Here is a 20,812-nt window from a genome sequence, read left to right as displayed (position 1 = left end):
TAAATAGCAAATCCTGGTTAGTTTAAAACATGTAAATAGCTTACAAGCAATACAATGCTGACTTATATGGTCACATAATGTTCTTATATATATTTATGTTGTAGCTGGCTGTTTTCTAAGTATTTTATTGCATATAAGTACATTTTCTCTGCCATGTTTTGTGTCTGTCTCTTGTACTAAGCCAAGTGGAAGCAACATAGATGCGATATGGAAATTGAAATGAAGATCATACATAATACTCATATAAAGCTTGCCTAATCTTCACTCTGAAACATAGCAAAAGCATCTATGTAAATAATGTCACAAATTTCTATAGTGCATTCCTCCCTGTGGATTGGCTGCATTAAAAAAGCAGCTTATATACAAGTGGAAGGCCTATAAAAGTGACTAATGGAAACTACTTCAGTTTGCAGTTTGTTTTGAGATCCTCCCATGTTTATTATGAGAAACATATCTCCACACATACCAGTCATCATACTATAGTCTTTTCTCTCCTCCGGTGTCTAGAATTTCTATTGCTTCAGCTTGGGTCCTCTGTGTCAAATATAGCCAGGCTCTCACTGGCAGTGTGGTCACTAAGACATGGGAGAGAGAAGCAGTGATACTCAGCAGCAGCTGCTCTTTTCCTTGAGGTGTGTCATCCCTAGGTACATTCATAATGAGAAATCCATGTGCCCATGCACAAGTCCCGCACACCTCTAATTTCCGACAGACTGTACAAGGGTGCTGTGCATTTAGCATATGGTACAGGACATGGGTTCAGACCTTGTCTGCTCTTCCTGAACTGAATTTTATAGTATCACAAGGCCTGGGACACTGGGGAATGTGCATGTACTGGTAATGTGCAAATGGACAACATCTTTTGGATTATTGGCAAATAGCTTTAACTGACTGTAGGGCTGTGGATGTCTCTAAACAATGCCTTTACCTGAAGGAGGAGCCCTGAAATCAAGTGAAATGGTTAGACTTGCTCTGCTCATGCCTACCAAGTACCTCAACAGCAACATGTTGTCTGCAAAAATGTGACTCTAAATGGCAAGCTTCAAAGATGATACAGAGAGCTTATGCTCCAGTGGATTATGTCTGATTCATGTTGGTGGTCTCCATTTTCTGTGCCAGGGCCTGCCAGGTGCCCTTCAGAAAGGAGATAAACAGAAGCACTCATTGATCATCAGTAAGAAAATATCACAATTCATCTCTTGCTCCTTTATAATATATCACGTTCTCTCTAGTGCAGTTGTTATAAATCAGTTTACAAGTGACTCAGAAATAACAAGTTCTAGGTCCCAGTGGAGAACTGAGGAGCCTGAGCGCAGCCTCACAGCAGAAATCCCACCAGAAGCAGGGGTTTCCTGGTTAGCTCAGTCCATAAGCAAGGCAGCGTTAAGTGCTGAAAGCCAGGCAGAGCACTGTACCTACCTGCAGGGGATCCATTTACAAATGCCTGTGAAGGCTCAACAAAAAGCAGTCCTTACCAATAACTGTAAAATCACACAGGGCACATTTGACGCACGTAGGCCAACAGTATGGAGATAAGGAACTGTAAAGGAGATCACTCATTTTGGCTGACCAGCCTCTGACAAATACCTGTGGAGGAGGTGAAATGTGTGTATTCTCTGGTGTGTGCTTCTTTGACTTGAGGCAGGGCAAGTCACAGAGTTCTCCCACCCAATGCAGCAGGAGGCAAAAGATGTAAGTAAGTGGTGGATAGCAATGAACAAATCTCTTTCCACTGAATGCTGAAGGAGAGGTTAATCACCAAAAATGCCTGATGCATGAAACACAATTCTGGGAAAAATAATCTGAGTTAAAAAAAAACGTGGACGAAGAATGCCTGAAACTTCACAACTGCAATGTTGAGAGGGTCAATCTGCCTGACAAGACTACATGACAGTTTCCTACCTCTGTGGTTGGGTTTGGGACATCAGTTAGCAGATTGTATATGTCTTAGGAGATGTTTCTCCCCCAGACAACAAAGATGTCCTGTGGCACAGATAAATGAATGTCTCCCTTGAGAAAAACACAGTTTGAAACTCAGTTGACCAGAGAGAAATTTATGATAGAAAAAAGACATGAAGAACAAAAGAGAAAATCAAGGTCAAAATGAATGCTATTTTTCCTTTGCTTCTTTTCACAAAAGAAATCCAGGGAAAGACCAGACTGCTGTGCATAAGTTCGGAAAAGAAAGCAAAGGTCCCTGCACTTTTGTATCCTTTGCATGTTGTACACAGGAGGCAGGACATAGTTCCTAGAATCACCAAATATCAGGTTGGAAGGGACCTCAAGGATTATCTCACACAGTCTTAGCTGTAGATATGCCCCTTGTGTCTGACCTAAAGATCTCTTGTTCAAGTGCATGGGCTCACATTCTTAGTGTGAACACAGGTGACACCTTAAAAGAAGGCAAAAAGCCATCTTGCAACAAATTTTTATTGCTTTAATTTCCTCACAAACTAATGGAAAGGTAACAACATGGTAGAAGAAGAGGAGTGCAGGTGAAATGTGATGGGTTCACTAGCCTGTTCTGATCAAATAATGAAGTAAGGCACAAAATTCTTTGCTGCTTCCATCATAATGTATGCAGGGGAGGAAGGAATATGGCTGGACAACCAGCTGAGCCACTTACTGCTTCATTTCACTTACTTACTTCACTTCAAGCTCACTACTGCTGCAGCTTCTCCTGGGTACTACCAGCAGCAATTAAGTCAGATGTGACATTTCTAGATAAAGCAAGTGAAGTATCTCAATTTGATTTTCCATTGAGATTTCCTTTACACCCATGGCTAAACTGCTAAGAAGCAGTGACCAATGCAATGAAGGGATGAGGAGAAAACATAATACTGTGGTCTCTTCTTTTCTTTTTTTTTTTCTATTTTATTTTCCTGTAAGAAAGTGGATAGTACGTCTTTAAATAGTCAAAAATGCCATTTCTTTTCCTGATGGAAAAACCTCTAAGAGAAAAGATGGACAAAATGATTGATTGCTTCAAGCATTTTTACACTACCTGTCACTCACCAATGGATGGGATGTATTCTGTGCATGAGACAGGGCCTGCTGAGGAGTTACTGGATAAGCTTCTATAGACGACGCTTTACAAATGACTTTATGAGTACAACAATCCCTCTTGACCTCCTAAAATGCAGTAGCAAACTCATCACCTCCACTGAAAGGACCACTTACCACTTCCATTATCCAGTTCAGAGGAATCTTTGGAGAATTAATTCTCTCACTAAATGAAGAGAACTCTGACTCCACATACATACACACACATGGTGGAGTTAAAAGCAGGTGGCTGCTCTGGCTTGTCCTTCGACCAAACATTACAGCAGGTTCTTGTGAAAGATTGTCCTACCATACCTGATGATAAACTTCCCTCCATGCCCTAATGCTCCAAGTAATGCAGGAAGACAGATAGGACAGTGCTTTTAGGACACTAAAAGCTTAGTGCTTTAGTGCTTTTTAGGACATGGGAATCCGGAAACTTGCATCTGCTTTTGTCATTCTTTGAGAAAGTTTAGGTTTGATGTTATTATTTGCAGGAGGTTCTTTTTATTTCAAATCACTGTCTATTCAATAAATATAAATTTTAGAGCAAGCTTAAATTATACTAACAGAAATAAAAAACTTTGACTTGTGTCCTTCTGCTTAATTTGTCCCCTTGTGTACAAGTCATCTTAGTTACTCTTTGTCTCTTCTGCTCTCAACTTCAAAGGTACAGCTTCAATACCCTTCTAAACTGAAAACATACTTATGTAAGATCACAATGGACTTAAAAAGAGTAACCTGCTTTTTCTTTTATGACTTTTTGTGCAACTGCATATAATAGTTGATTACTGTACTAAAATATTGTGGGTATAGTAGCTGAAAAGCAGTAAAAGATTAGGTAATAAAGAGAAAAACATCAATTAACAATGTGTACTATGTTTCAGAAATGTTCTTGAACCTGGTTCTTATTAGTCCAGCTGAGAAAAAAAAGACAGCTTTATCATTATCATTATTATTATTGTGGTTGATGCTGCTATTATTTATTACTTCTTTTGCCAAAAATTAGCCTCATTTTATCAGTGAATGATCAAGAAACCAGACTTGCCCAGCCTCAGCAGGATTAGCTTTGCTTTCAAGTTCTTCAATGATCATTAGCTCTGAACAATATCATGTCCCATCTCTCTAAAGCAAGCCTATGAGCAGCTATTGCAAAGGAACAGCTTGGAGAAGCTGGACTTTAAAATTAAACTGTGATAATCAGTTACAAAGATTTTGCTGCATAGTTCCTAACTGCCTGAGAATCCTCAACAAACAGCAGCATTTCTGAAACCAAGATCAGCTTCCCAGAGGAGTCTGGAGTCCTGCTAGAAGCACCAAACAACAAGCAATCAAACACAGCTGGCCTAGGCTTGCTCTGGTTAGACTAAAGCTTTTGTGCTAAATACTGTGTCATAAAAACAAAATACACATTCCTTAACCCAGCATAAGCAGTTTTGGTAGTCCTCAGTGAGAACTACTCACCCCCTTTCTGCATGGGCTTCTGACCCACTATTCAGCAGTCAGTTTTATCCTGTATCCTCTCATCTGTGAATAAAAGCAATACAAAAATATCTGTGAATAAAAGCTTATTTTTAATACCATATCTCCTTCTACCAGTTTGCTGCATTCACAGGAGCAATGAGGATGCACACGAAAGACACACAGTCCTGAACTTAAACTTAGCATTTAAGTGCTTGTGTCACCAGCTGATACAAAAAGATGCTTCTCATTACTTCTGAAAAATGTTATTATTTGTAATTCACTTTGAATTCCAATATAAGCCACAGTTCTTACAGTTTTGTTTTTGTTATTTTTTTCAAATTAAAATAGGAGAGGCAAAAGACCATTAAGAGTGTAAGGATAGGGATCACCAAACCTGGCAAACTTTATGCAGCCACAGAGCATCTATGGCTATCACAAATGGCATCACAAATGATTAAACATGCCAGACACCAACTAAGAACTACTCCTTCTTATGGGCTTAACATGGAAACTACCTTTCTAAGGTTCCTTGGTTTGTTACTGCTCCCTCAAAAGCAAGGTGAAAATATATTCTTGACCAATATTTAATATTGATTCTTGTCTCACATTCCACAGAAATTACTACTTACCTCTCTTCCATCCCCTACCAAGCTGGCCTGTAGACCAGGAACACACTGCACGCTGTTTCCCACACCTTCACTCAAGTTTACAGTGAAGCAAACCCATCGATCCCATTCTTCTCACCTGATTTGATTCACTTCAAAATAAGAGCTTTGTTATTTCTGCCCTTTCCCTGACCTCTTGCCCTCATCGTGCCAATCCCAAAACTCACAGCTTGCTTTGGCTTTGGCCAAAGGACTTTGTGATGCCTATATTGAAACAAACATGATTTGCACATTAAGGATAAGGTTTTGGGGACATGCCCCATGTACTGACCTCCGCCAATGGCCTGTATTTGCGCTCCACTGCAAACCTGAAGTGGCAGAGTTCACAGTAGCTGGTGTTTGAAGAGGTCAGCCAGCGTTCCAGGCAGCTGCGGTGAATGGTCCCCAGTGTTCCTGTACATTTGCAAGGGGAAAGCAGGTCTTCCTGGCTGCTGTCCTCATGGCAGATCCTGCATATCGGCTGGTCATTAAAGGGGCTGCTGAAGCAGGAGGGAAAATTGTTGTGATCTACCCTCTCTCTCTGCATGTCACAAATTAACAACTGGGACACATCTGTAGCTTGCGAACTTTGTTCTGCAGTTGGTACACCAAGCTGCTGGCTGATGGTTGCAGGCACTTCGATATTCTTGTTTAAAGTATCTCTTCTGTTGTGGGGGGAAAGTAGAGAGGGAGAGTGGAAAACATCAGAGTGGCATGTTAAAGACAGATCACCAAGGGTTTCTGTACAGAATCACAGAATCCCAAGGGTTGGAAGGGACCTCAAAAGATCATCTAGTCCAATCCCCCTGCAAGAGCAGGGTAACCTAGAGCACATCACACAGGAACTTGTCCAGGCAGGCCTTGAATATCTGCAACATAGTAGACTCCACAATCCCCCTGGGCAACCTGTTCCAGTGCTTTGTCACTCTTACAGTAAAGAAGTTCTTCCTGATGTTAACCTGGAACCTCCTATGCTCCAGTTTACACCCATTGCCCCTTGTCCTGTCACTGAATATCACTGAAAAAAACCTAGCTCCATCATCCTGACACCCACCCTTTACATATTTGCAAACACTGATGAGGTCACCCCTCAGTCTCCTCCAAGCTAAAGAGATCCAGCTCCCTCAGCCTCTCCTCATAAGGGAGATGTTCCACTCCCTCAATCATCTTTGTGGTTCTATTTTCCACCTCTTCACAATGCAGCAGTGCACCCACTTCAAGAAATCTCTAAGCACATAATGGAAGTTTTAAACCTACCTCAGCTGGTCCCCTCTTATGCCAGTGATGATCTGTGCCATCCCTTCTGAGATACAGGGTAGCGATCTCTTATGCTAGTAATGATCCCCTGACCTACAGGATAAGCTGTTTTTAGTAATCAACAGCAAAGGACTACTGGACTTGAAACAACAGCACAACCTGCAGTGGTTTGAAAGCAGGGCCACAACTTTCGGCAGGTGTGTGCAGGCATGAAGCTCTTGTCCCTGGGGAAGGTTTCCTTCTCTTTCAGGACAGATCTCACAAGCAGCTCAAGAAGCAGTGAAAGGAGGACTGTGCCAAACATCTCCCTCCCTAATTGCTGCCTGTGCCTATTTTTCTTGTACTGCCTCCCCCAAAGCACCCACTTCCCTGGTGGTGGGATGCTAATGTTCAAAGGAGATGGGTGCTCCTCCTGACAGTGAAAACATAAGGACTCTGATGAGTCTCAATTTTACAGAGGATTTTTTTCTGAAAGGAAAGCAGCACATGGCTTCCCAGGGTGCTCAGACTTAGGCACCAGGAGGAAAGCAGGAGGGGGCTGCAAGCACTGGTGCTGCTGGACCATGGACTTCACTGCAGCTTCAACTCAGCCCCAGCTGCCAAGGCTGAGACTGAGATCTTAGAAACAGCCCTCCCTACCACATACACCAGATAAGGTGATCTCTTCAGAGAAGCAGGTTTTAACACTGGTACTGACAAAACCTCATTAGCAAGTAGTGTATGGGGCACACAGCTGTTCCCTCTGTCCCTCTTCTGGCTCTTTGCAGGATGCCCCAGCTAGACCTTACTCAGATGTAACTTCAGGAAAGTCCAAAGAAGCCAGCCTGCTCCTTTCAACCTGCCTGGTAAAACAGTAAGAAGTTGTGCTCTGTATTCTGCACACACATCTGAGCTGTGCAAAATGCACAAGTTTTAAAAGAGTTGCTACAAGTCAGGGGGAAAAGACAGCCCTTCAGGTATCTCATCACACATGCAGCAGCAGTTGCTAATTTCACCCTTCACACAAGTGCAGTGAACTGAATTGTATTATTATTATTTGCTGTTTTGTGAAAATAGAGGGCTACTTCAAGACCCATGCAGTCATTCCAGCTTCCTACCAGTGAAACTGAACTTAATTCTGACCCAAGTATCAAGTCTGCATATGGCCAAACCCTTAAGCATCCTCTTTCTTGCTTCTGAGGAAAACAAAACCAATCCAAAGCAGGCTTTCAAAGGGCATAGTTTCAGTGCGTATTTCAACACTGAAATCTGCCATTCTAAATTGACAGAGAGAGCCGCTCTCAATCACTTGCAATGGCTGAAGAAGCAACACTTGTTTGTGCACCTCTGCTAGAAATAGCTTGTCTGTCTGCTAAACACACTGGCTTAGGAAGTGTGAAGGAAACTTGCTGCGGAAGTGCTGGCAGCATCACACAGGCTAAACACAGCATCCCTTGCCAGCTAGCACCTGATGGAGCCTCCCACTACCTATCAGGGCAAATTACTGCAGCTGGCACACTTGAGCAGCCGCATCCTTAGCTTGCTTCCTTATTCTTCACCAAGTGTAATGGTGAGGATTTAATTATATATGCAGCACAAACATTACAAAGTTAGGATAAAGATTTAATTACAAGTGTACCATGGTAAGCCCTCATGAAGCACATCACCACATCTCCCTTTCAAGTGCCTGTGTGAGCCCATGAAAGAAAGGGTTTCATGGCACCCCTGACATACCTCTGTGTGGTGAGGGTCCGCATGACAGAGGAGAGCAGCTGCCCATCCTTGGCCGACACCGGTGTGACATGCTCTGGGCAGCCACCGCCACTGGCTCTGGTCTTGATGGTGGGTGCTGGAGAGTACAGCTGCTCCAGTGGGATTTCTGGCAGGTATCTGCTGCTGTTCGTCCTCATGGTGGTGGGCAGTGGGTCCCCATCTACAAAAGAGAGAGGGCAGTAAGGCAGAGGGAGGGAGTATGTCCTTCCCTCTCTGCAACTCTGCCACACTGATCAATACCAGGTGTGAGATAGAACATGTCCCCTCCCTGGCCCAGCCCTCCAAATCGCCACAGGGAAGCTCACAGCATTACGTGTTGTGGAAAAACAGCAACCTGGGGCTCTGTGCTCCTTTTTTTTTTGTTCTCTGCTGACTCCTGAAGTTATGAGTGATAAATGGAAAGACCGAACCACTTTGTCTCTTCCTTCTCCAAATACTACAAAGGAATATACAATCTTCACATTATGTGCTTTTAAACTTAAAGACTGCCCCTGTCCATCAATGTTATCACAGGAGAAAATGACCGATGAGCTCCAAATCCCCTGAGAAAACACTCCACTGTTACTAAGTGCCTTCCATCACCAACTCACACAGAGCACAGACCTGACAAATAATCCTGTATAGGGCTTTTGTCACATAGACCTGCTTAATGACAGCCTGTGTGCAGTAATAATTTATGATACAAGGTGAGGTAGAAATCATAGCTTCCCTGTGTCTTTCCTCTCTTCTTCGCATTTTCTTCCATCACTTAAAGTGTATTTTGTATGATGCTTTTAACTGTGGTAATTGGAAAGCAGGGGTTATGCTGACAACCTGAAAGAGCCTGGAAACGTAAATTCTTGATACCTTTGTGCGATGCTCCTTGGTGGGCGCGCCTGTTGGTGAAAGGAGGCTGTGTGGCTCAACAGGCAGAACACCAGCCCATGTGCCTGTAAGCTTGTTCCCCAGGTTTGTTACTGATGGCATACATACAGGCTGGATTAATCCCTCTGCAAAAGGGGGAAAGGATTCCTAGCATGACTTGAGACACTTGCCTATGTGTAAACGTTACAAGTTACTACTGCGATATTCACAAGTCAAAATCAGGCATATTTGTCTGCCCTGCATTTAACTCTCAAGAAAAAACATTCTGCATCAGACACCACTGTTACTTGTGCAGTACCACTACAGCAGGAGAAATCTTGTAATTTGATTTCACTCGATTTCAGCAAATGGCAGTGCTAACTTTCTGAAGTATCCCGAATGGATGGATGTCTTTCTTTGGCAGTAAGGTTTTGCAGTATGTGAAGATGTGATGAGGATGCTGCACCACAAACATGCAAGTTTTCACATAGGGACTTGTATTCTTAGAGAGGCATCTAAAATAGGAAAATGCTTGCAAAGTGCTTGTTTTACAGGATTACTTAAGCTAGGTCAGACCACACATACCCCAGAGAGCAAACTGGAGGCTGATAAGACAGCTTACAGGAGAAATCAGACTGTCCTTCATTTACAATGAAAATGAAGCAAATGGCTTATTTAAAAACCATTAACCCATAAAAGATGCAGGGTTTTTAAGAGAATAAAAGCCACAGACTCTCCAAGGAGACCATGGTATCAGCAACATTTTAGTTTTAAAATCCATGCTGAGACTGTTTAATAAGAATATTCAGCAGTAGAGTAGCTGCTTCATTAAACTTAAAAAGCTGAGGCAATACCATGCTTGCAGACTAATGCTACAGAATTATATATTTCTCTTATGGTTGTTTCACTGACCTCATTAAGTACGACAACGGGTTTATCGTTGCGCATAAAGTGACCATCCAAGCCTTTTACAAACAGATGCATCAGCCACTTGATGAGTTCAGAGCATCTGCTGAAGCACCAGGTGATGCAACTAAATGTAAAGCTTTAAAGCACATCAGAAATAACGTAGCTATATCCCAGCAATTACGTTAACTCAAATTTCTGCATACAGTACTGCATTGACATCCCACTTTGGCATACCACCAGCATATTTTCCTGATTTCATAACAAGAATTTTCATGCTAAACTAGTGTATGTGTATGAAAGTAATAACAATTATAGAATTAAGTATGTGCATTAACACTGACCCCTGTGGTGAATAGTGAAGGTTAATTGTCCTGAGAAGCACAGAGATCCTATGCATATCTGAAGTCAAAGCTGAAAATAAGGAACTGTAAACCTTAATATTCATAAAACCCCAAAGTCAGTATTAACCCAAATGCATCTATTATTTTTTGTCAGAATGTTTTTCACCTGAAAGAGGTAGAAATCTGCCACAAATATCTTAACAGAAGAGGAAAAAATGAAGACAAAACCCAAGAAGATGTGTTCACATAGTATTTAGGGAGAGATACAATATTAAATGGCGGAAGCCAGAATATCAACACGTATTTTGGGTGCTAGAAAGTTCAGAGAAAAGTGGCTGAAATTGGCATGCTGGACATATGTTTGAAGAAAACTAGTAATTAGCACACTTTTTTCTTTTCTGTATTACTACACCCACTCCTCTTACACATCTCTTGTCTATCTAAAATCTACTTTAAGACTGCCTTACCACTGTAATATTTAAACCAGATCTTTTCCCTGTTCTAGTTTTTTGGTTTGTTTTGTTTTTGTTTTTTTTTTTTTTTTTTTTCTTTGCCTTTGGTACCAGTCTCTGACTCTCTCTTCTCATCTTCATGACATGAGAACTTGTGATGGCAGGTGGCAGTCTGTCTTTTAGAGTGACTCTCCAATTTCAGCATCGATATGTATAAGCACTCCAGCAATCACTGATCAGCATATAGTTCTTGGTATATTCTATTTCCTTGTGCAATTACTTCAACCAGCTATACAAAAAAAAGGAGCTGGAAGTTGTTAAATTCTCAAAGCTGTTCTGTGTTCTCAGAAATTTCAAATTCTTGACTGGAAAGAGGTCAGTACAGGTCTTCCTGGTGGGAAGAACAGCATTTTATTAGTCACTGATTAGATTGTCCTGGTTGTGATTTACTCCTTCCACTTCATCTACTGGCTTATGGAGTAAATAACCCTCAATGAGCATTGAAAAGTCTCACATATGCTCCTGTTACTCTTGCATTCAGTACACTGGCTTACAGACATGAAAAGCACAAGTCTCAAAACAACAACTCTACTCCCTTGTTCAATTTATACACTTACAGATGCAGATGATCACAGTAGTTTGTGGATATTGATGCTATTTCCTCAAAAAACCCACAGGCATTATACACAGAGTTAGTAAATTAACCTAGCTGTCACTGTGAAGCATGAAACTACAGGACAGAAAGAAATGCAATGTACTCAAGCAAATTATTTCAGGCCATAGTAGAGCTGGGTAGAAGATTCAAGTACAACCTATATCCTTTGCTACATAATAATATATGGAATATATATATATAGAATACCTAGATGCTATTCTAGCAAATGGCAGGGAAAATTTACACTCCTTTTTCTCTCCTGATCTAATGGCTGCTATCCCCAGTGTTAAAATCTATGTCAGCATCACCTGATTTGCCTCTCTCTGCCATCTTCCCCCTGCTTCATCTTTTAAATAATTCCAAAGTCCAGACTGCTTTCTAGGGCTTCTCTAGTTATTAAGAGGTATCTGAAAGTATTTCTTTTATTCCTGACATTATATGAGTGAATGCATATATTTTTGAAATGGGGCTTAGACCCACAAACACATGCCTCCAAACACAATCTTTGTTTCAAAGACAAGCTACTTCTTGGCTTAGTCAGCTGCTGATTATTACTAACAGTATGTCCCCACTCAGCTCAAAAAACATTTCTCTATATGTTACAAAGCATTTATAGCACATATTCTTTCCCATACTTGTATTTCTTTTTAAAAGATAATTTTTAAAGATAACTCCTGTATCAACAGAAACCATGAGACTCAGCGAATGCTAATGAGCAAGGCACTGCTATTCTTGTTGAATTACACTCAAATATGAGAAGTTAAAAACTAGCATTACTGTCCTGAAAAGTAATTTAATGAAGAAATCATCTATCTACATTTACAACAAGCACCTACAACTGGAATCCTTCTTGCAGCTTCTCCTATTGTGCAAGAACTGACCTCATTTCTTAAACCCATAAAGCATCATCATGCTGATGAGTTACATTATCACAGTGGACTTTTAATCAGTGGCACTTTTCTGACAAAGCTCTGAGCGGCTTAGATTTGCATGAGACAAAGACTTCAAGACTGGAAAAGTTAAACAAGTACTGTAGAGATTGCCTGTGAATTGCTTGCTTTTCCTCTTTTCTTAGCATCTTTTCTGAGAATAGCACATATTGTATCTCTTATAGTCATATAGTTTCAAACTTGAAATCCATTCACCTTTCTTATTCAATGTTCCCATGAGTCAACCTGTTACTTTCAAGAAATGCAACTCAAGCATGGATCAATCAGCTCCAAGACTTAAAAAAATGCATGAAACAACAGCACCTTCCCATCCGGAGACATTTTCCCAAAAATACTTAATTAAAAAAACCCAGCCACTACTTAAAAAAACAACTTTTGGAGTGTATTTTTGTTTCCTATTTGTGTACTTTCATATGCCAGAAGAATATTTCACTTTCTACTCTTAACCACAGCCCACTCCCCAAGCTTAAATTTACAATCCAATATCAAGATCAAGTAGATATGGCAAACCATTTTCCCCTCAGACTTTATTACTTTAGCAGTTTGGTCTCAGTGACTTGTGTGCATAGACACAGCTTTACTTCAGGACAGGTCAGCAGATTTGGAGCACAGATATAAATCTGCGTCATGCTGCAATCTGGAAGAAAAGTAATACACCTCGTGGAGAAATGCCTTTATTTTTTTCTATCAATCCTAGTTAATTACCCAGAATACAAATTGTTGCATTCTAAGTAATGAACAAATTACTAGTTTCGAAAGCTGTCTGTAATACAGTTGTCAGAGGCTATGTTGAAAAGGTGTTTTTACTGCCTTTAAACCCATCAGACAAGAATTACAGTGTGTATTATGCTTTGTTTTTTGAAATGGAGATCAGGAACTCATCCTTCTCTCACTGAGGTTTAAACAGTATTTTTATGCCATCCTGCCTCTTAAGATTGTATTTTTTTAGTAGTTTCTCAATATACAAGTTGTTCATCTTCCAGTTATCCTGACTGGACGATCCTCACTGAGATAAACCACCATGCTCAGAAGCCCTCTGCTTTAACTGAACTACTATTTGGGGTTTAGTTACAGCAGAAGAGAAGTCAAGACTGGCTGGCAAACCTCTGTGAGAAGCTAAATACTTAGGCAGTTAAGTTAGTTAACTAGTTCTGACTAAGTCCCTCCTACTGCAGCTACGTTAAGATGCTCCAGAGACTAAGACATTGCAGTTACTGTATGGTTTGCTGCTTTGTCTCTCAGCTTCATCTTCCCACTGAAAAATGCAGAAGAAGAACCAAAATTCTCAACTCCAGAGGACTGTGAAACTTGCAGATTTTTTTTACCTATTAAGAAATGATGCAGGGCATGGAAAAGATGGAATGGCCAGAATTTCCTTAAAATTCAAAAAATTTCTCTGAAAGATAGACACTCTGGGGTGCATGAAACTCTTATTTTAGTAACTCTTATTACACCCATGAAGAAGTTTTCTGTACATCATTTCCAAGGCATTCATAACTGGGATTGTTTTAAATGTTTCTTGACTTCTCCCTCCACACTCAGCCACACAGAGCTCATCTTCATGGCCATTACCCCATCCCTTTGGTATCTGTCTCCCCAGGAGAAGGGAGCTCTCAGCTCATCAGGTGCTCTTACTTCTTTCTATGGATTTTTTCATTAACCTGTGTGGACCAGGGTTATTCTTTGAAGTTAGACTTTATAGCAGCTAAGTCCAGAAATTATAATAGGAAATGCCATCCCTCCTGCAGTCTTAGCAGACATAAGGATGAGTACAGCTAGTACACTTGCTCTGTTTGTTGAAAAAATAAAGAAAATGAAAGGTATGGTGGCCTTCAGAAAATAATATCTTAACTCCAAAAGCAGTGCATGCAAGTCCCTTAAGTACTCTACCGTAAAAACATAATTTCTGGAATTTGAGAAGATTAAATAATTCCTACATCTGATACTCACATGTGGCTTAGTATATAGGAGGACATAAGAAGCTGCCTAACTTATTCACTATGGAGATGCAAAGTGCTCACTGGCATCAAGCCATCAGTGAGAAAGGCAGAGGGGAACCACAGCAGTTCTGGGACATGATGACAAGAAAAAGATGCTGAACATTCTTGCGAAAAATCCCTACAACCTGGTCACAGAATCATAGAATCATAGAATGGTTTGTGTTGGAAGAGACCTTAAAGCTCATCTAGTTCCAAGTCCCTGCCATGGGCCAGGGACATCTTCCACTAGACCAGGCTGCTCAAAGGCCCATCCAACCTGGCCTTGAACACTGCCAGAGATGGGGCAGACACAACTTCCCTGGGTAACCTGTTCCCAAAGGTGCTTCAGTACCTTCACAATAAAGAACTTCTTCCGAGTATCTGATATAAATCTACTCTCTGTCAGTTTAAAGCCATTACCCCTTGTTCTATCACTACTTGCTCTTGTAAAAAGTCCCTCTCTAGTTTTTTTCTTTTTCACTCCTTCTAGGTAATCGAAGGCTGCTGTAAGGTCTCCCCTTAGTCTTCTCTTCTCCAGGCTGACCAAGGCCAAAGGTCAGCAAATGGGTTCCTCTCTACTTCTCAGGAGAAAGTGCTACTACTATCATAGAATCATAGAATCATAGAATAGTTAGGGTTGGAAAAGACCTTAAGATCATTTAGTTCCAAACCCCTGCCATGGGCAGGGATGCCTCACACTAGACAATGTTGCTTAAGGCTCTGTCCAACCTGGCCTTGACCACTGCCAGGGATGGAGCATTTACTTCTTTGGGCAAACCCAAACCCATTGCCTTTTTCATTTGTTCTGGTTTTTATACAGGGAGCACATCGGGCTGCCGTGGCTCCAGCATCTCTCCTGATATGGCAGGTCTTTCTTCTTTGGTCTGCAGAGCAATGCAGTGGTTCTGCAAAGGCACCTCAGGCACTGGGGGAAGGCACTTCCTCCTGCAGGTCCTTGCTGTTGCAAGCTTCCATGCTTCTGCATTATTAACACCCTCTTTTCTGTGTGGGTCAGCAGGGGAGATTTTGGCTGTTTGGCTGTGGGTTCACTGAAGCCTGCACTACAAACCAGCTAACTCCTTCTCAGCTTCCCCGATGGCACACAGCCATCTCACTGCCTCTGCAACTTGACAGCAGCCGCTGCATACGGTCCTCCACCTGAGTACACCATGTGCAGGCTGTCTGCTCTCTGTCCCTGTCCCAGGCAAAATATCCAGTCACCAGTCAGCAGCATTCAGTTTGTAACAACTATCCCACTACCACCACCAAACCCTTCCCAGGAGCTGTGAGGACAATAGAACACTGAAAGAAGCAGATGTAATACTTGTTTGCCAGTTGAGGAGAGTGGTAACTTTATACTCCTTGCAAGATTTCGCTTTAAAGCATGTCAGGGTGCAGAAAGTAGTGCATTACCAAGCCTCACTGGTAATAAGCAAATTTAATTAGGCTGTTTCAGTCCAGTTTCATAATTTTTCATGCTGTGGATGGCATTCTCTGCTCAGCTGCTCCAACTACAGAGAGCTCCGGGGCCTCTTAAAAATTACCATGCAGTAGGCTGTATGTGAAGTGTAATTTTATAAACATGCACATCAAAGAATTGAGTGCTAGTCTGAGACAGTAGCACAAAGCAGATCAGCATGAATAGTCCTGAAGAGTTTCCCATGCATTTAAAAAATCACTGCCCACTCATAAATCAATGCATTTTTTCGTTGTGTGCTGAACCTCGAACCTCTTTTCTTGAGAGCAACAGCCTACTTTTTTTTTGGTACCATGGACTTTAATAAATTGCTTTGTATGTCTGCACAGACACTAAGTTAAGTATTTTGCTTAGAGTTTTCTTCTTGCGTTTGTTGTCAAAGTAGAAGTTGTCACATGATAATATATACCATAAGTACTTTTGTTGGTATCATTTTAAGTCTTGCATAATAATAAAAATCACAAGACGCAAATACAGTTTACAAGTGAACTGGAATGTAATGATAGTTCATTTCAAAGTATAAAGAAAGGCACAAATTTTCTTTTCTAGTTTTAGTCTTTTCTAGTGGAAATGTCTTTCCTCATAGAATCAAAGAATGATTTGGGTTGGAAGGGACTTTAAAGATCATTTAGTTCCAAAACCCTTGCCATAGCAGTTAGAATTCAAGACCTGTTTTTCTTAGAAGGCATTTTGGATTACTAGACAAACAGGAGGAAGTCATGATTCAGCATACGAATGGTGCTGCCAACAGACTCCTCCTGAGCTGAACAAGCCTGCTTCCAGGTTCCCTGGAGTAATGTGGGCTGCAGAAAACCAGTATGTCCACAACTGCCCTTTGCGTGAATGGGCCCCTTGTGCCTGCAGAACCTGGGAGAACACAGGCATGAATAATACAGACTAATGTGTTTAACTGCACCCTTACCAAGCATAATCTGGTAAATAAATGAATGTTTCTGTATATGCTGCAAATTACGCATTTGCAAATTCCTGCAATGGGTTGGTATTGTGAGCTGGACTCCCACAATAGCCACTTAATCTACACTTGCTTATATCATGAACTGGATGTACACACAACATCAGCTCAAGTATGTCTTTCTCTCTGCCTATCCAGGACTCCTTTCACTCTATTCCTATTACATCCAGCCGTTGTGGCTTCAACTCCAGATGCTATTTGCTAACACAGTCTCTTCTGGTCTAAGGGTCCCATGAATGCACAACTCCCTGGGACAGACATACACCAGGCTTTCCAATGCTGGGCAACATAGTGTCCCTGTGCATTGTGCCTGATGCATCAGGGAAGGAGGACAGAAGTGATAGTGGCAGAGGTTAGTCCAGAATGAGGTACTAAAGATATGCTGTTCCAAGATAATCACTCTCAGTGTGGTAGAATATAGGAGTTTTGCTGGAAATCATGAGTGGAGGAGTCAAACTTATTAGGTATTTTCCAGCTTCTTTCTCCAAGTTCTATGCTCTGAAGAGTGGCAATCTTTTTTTACACAATATGTATTACTGAACCTGCACTTCCTTCTGCACAGGACTATAAAACTTCTAGAAATCCTCTTCTCTGCAGGTATCTAGGATTTTATTAGAAATCCTGGCTTTTGCTATTTCCAATAGCAGCAGTTTTAACCAAACCAGTCAGTGCCTCTTGACTCTGTCTGACCTTTTATTTAGATCCTTCATTTCTGGTGCTTGTTTTATTAGAAAAAGCATAATCCGAGAGTGTGGCATGCTTCTTCCACACTGCACACCTCATTGTGCCCTCTGGGATTCACACTACATCTGCACATTTTGGGGCAGCTAAGTGCACCAAAGAAATATAACAGAAATTATGTTTACTACACCCTGATGTTTTATAGCTAACTACCTTTTCAGTGTACGGTAAGGACAATGATCAAGCAAAGACCAATGTCTTTGTCAAGTGCAGTCTTAAGTCTTTCTTAAACACAAATTCTAAAGAGAAAAAGTCAAGTCAGACCCAATCCAGATGTACTGCATTTGACAGAAATGTCATTATTGACCTCCCACAGCTTTACATTGGACTCAAAGTCACTGTTCAACAGTTGTAGGATGAAGCTCAGGGGAAAATGCACAAACTTAAATCTTTATGTGCTCCCAAGGCCATATTTTCCCCAGGGACCATTAAAAAATATCTCCCACCATTTCCACTGCAAGGCTAAAAGGAGGGCTGCTAACATCATATGAATTATAGTCCTGTCCCACACAGTAAATCCCTAACTGTGCATCATTTTCTACTCACACAGGCAAACATCGTCTGAATTCAACTGTTTGATTATTCCTGAACAGGTAAAGTTAAACTAAAAATTACTGCTTAAACTGCAAATGGTGTAAATAACTTCATGTCTGGGGCTTTGTAATGAATTTCTGTTTGTGTAAAACTTGTGTAACTGAATTCTTTGACAAACAGGAGCAGTTTGTAAACCTGTGGTTTTGGTTTATGGTGGTTTATGGTGGTCCAGTCCACATACATCTTGAGCAGAACTAGGACTGTGTAACTTCTCTGTGCAATTGCATGACAGAGAACACAGGCAGCACTGGTTGGTGATTGAGGCAAAAGTCTGAAAAATGCAGGGCAAAAAGAGCCAGGGATGAAAACCAAAATGTTTTTCATTATTAAAGGGGACTATTTGGAGAAATACGGTCACACCATTTCCTCACATACCTAGAAATGCTAGTTCTTCTGTTCATTGTTGTTAAGCTAATTATTTTCCTACTTTTAGTGTATTTGATTCTTCCAGCCTTCACAATCAAGAATCAAATATGCTCATTTCTATTCAAATATCTTCAAATATCTCATTAAAAACATTTATAGTCCTCACCACTTACAGAAAACCAGCTGAATATATGAAAGTTAAAAAATACACTAAAACCATTTTCAAATTAAAATAAGTAGAAAATTTAAAATATTTCTGGATTTGACAGATTTAAATTCTAGAGTTTAGCAATATTGGCTATGTCAGTCTTACACTTGCTAACAAAAACCTCATTACAAGCTCAACGAGTATGACTTCTCTTTAGGATTTCAGTTTTGAAATAGAGAAACAAAGATTATCTTACCCTGAATATCTCTTTCTCATGCAAAGTAATTTAAGCTTAAATCATTCAGGTAACTCCACTTTTTTTTTTTCTTTTTCTTAGCTTTTATCTGAATAAATATTTAATGTTAACATTTACTTTCTGTATGGAGCACCTCTCTCCTTATGTGATGCATCCCAAACATCTTTCTCTGGGATGCCTTCCATTAGTGTTCTATGCAGGGTAACCACATTGGTAAATAAACCATCTGGAACTGTGTATTAAAAGTCTTTGTGTATTAAGTAGAATGGAAACTTAAGCTGAAGGAAGGGAAGGTTTCTATCTCTTCTTCTCTAAATGTTGTGTCAGTACTACAGTGTGACTGCAGACTCCTTGGGGTAGATTCAAGTCTTCTAATGCTTTATGTAGCAATGAATCAGCTGATGATACTTTGTTAATACATGAAACTTAGCTTGTATGTAATGCTTTGCAAAGCATACCCCAAACAAACATATTTATATGTAAAATGTATGGTTTCTTTTATTCCAAGACTATGTGGTCTTCCCATGTGTTTCCAAAGGTGCCACCTAACAAGCCCTTCTTCTTCACTGAAGAGAATTTACTTTGTATTACTTTATCTTTACTATTTTAGGTGGCGTAGTTGAGTTTTGATGTCTACTGACAAAGGAATTAGTCTTCCAAAGAGCTGTTAAAAAAAAAAAGATAACATTTTTAAAAGTAAGATTACTCAAAATTCACCTTTTTTTTTCCTTTTTTTTTCTCTTTTTACCCTGCAGACAAAAGCAGCTAAAAATAATCTCACTCCATTTTCTTCCACACAGGAAGACATGCTAATATGAGAATCGAAAGTTTATTTTTCTCAGCAGGAGCAAAATATAGACTCTGGTTTTCTACAATGTTTACATAAAGATTTCTCTCTGAACTTGAATTCTAGGGGGAAAGAGCCTTTCATCAAACCAGACGACTTGCACTGTAAAGATTATTCCAGATGTGACAAGCACATGGAAATACTGCAAGTTAATTATAAACAGGGATAGTTCCCTACACTAATTGGTTTTACATGCATATGTGTTAAGCCATGTGAAACTGTGCAACCAGGACCAGACAGTCCCATTCCTTATTCCAGCAACAAGTACACCATGAATGCTTTTAGTCACTATCAAATGAACTCGGCACTGGTCATGCGAATCAAAGCTGACATGCACACCTGGAAATGAAAAATAATTACTGTAACAAAGCATAGAATTTCCAATTTTTAGTCAGTAATTTTCAAGCAAATTACTGAAAAGTTGCACTAGTGACTCAAACCCACAAGACGGAACTAAATCAAAATGACACAGGTAAAATCTGGCTGAACAACTTTATTCTCTTTATCCAAACCCAAGAGAAATATAAACAAGAAAAATAATATGGACAAGATTAGTGAAGGAGGTGTTAGCTTTAATACTACGAGAAATACAGGCAATGAAAGTTTGGAGCAGGTTGTGATTTTAGTCTCTGTTATTGTGACTCCTGTACTGAAATCAGCCATGAGATGCAGATTTTCTTATGTGCCCATAATGAGCTTGGTACAGGACTGCAACAGGGAAACAGCTTGTTGGTGACATCTCAGTTTGTGCCAGTGCTGTTAGACTTTCGCAGCAGTTAAATTAAGTGTTGTCTAAGTTGTACTATTGCCATCTATTTCTTCAGGGACTACACATATGATATAGTTTACCTGATTTATACCACTACATAGCTCTTGCAACTTGTGGAATTCCCAGCTAGCCATCACAGACAGATTCTGGTTCCCTATCACTAAGATAACATCAGTTATGATGTTCATCTAATGTCTTCTACAGCTGCAGGAATTTTTAGTGGGGTCTAATCAGTCCACGAAATTGTATCCAGCAAATCACAGATCCTTCAGAAAAATATCTTTTTTCCATCCTGGAAAATTCTAAAGTAAGAAATACGTAGTTGTCCATTTTCAAAGGCCTTGAAAAATTCT

General features: G+C 40.4%; 1 protein-coding gene across 2 annotated transcripts in view; it reads right to left on the bottom strand.

The window, feature by feature from the left end:
- Nucleotides 1–20,812, bottom strand: part of MARCHF3 (membrane associated ring-CH-type finger 3) — a 71,710-nt gene that overhangs the window by 14,659 nt on the left and 36,239 nt on the right. The window contains exons 2-3 of one of the 2 annotated variants that reach the window (XM_031054449.2): nucleotides 8,121–8,319; nucleotides 5,443–5,815 (exon numbers count right to left, since the gene is read on the bottom strand). In XM_031054449.2, coding sequence (XP_030910309.1) covers nucleotides 5,443–5,815; nucleotides 8,121–8,296 — 549 coding nt within the window. In that variant the 5' untranslated portion in view covers nucleotides 8,297–8,319. The remainder of the gene's footprint in view (nucleotides 1–5,442; nucleotides 5,816–8,120; nucleotides 8,320–20,812) is intronic. The other variant, XM_031054450.2, reaches the window with a different exon arrangement.

Source organism: Melopsittacus undulatus, chromosome Z (genome assembly GCF_012275295.1).
Source record: "Melopsittacus undulatus isolate bMelUnd1 chromosome Z, bMelUnd1.mat.Z, whole genome shotgun sequence".
Classification (NCBI taxonomy): Eukaryota; Metazoa; Chordata; class Aves; order Psittaciformes; family Psittaculidae; genus Melopsittacus; species Melopsittacus undulatus.
Note: the sequence above shows the minus strand (reverse complement) of the source record. Positions and strands in the feature narration are given on the sequence as shown.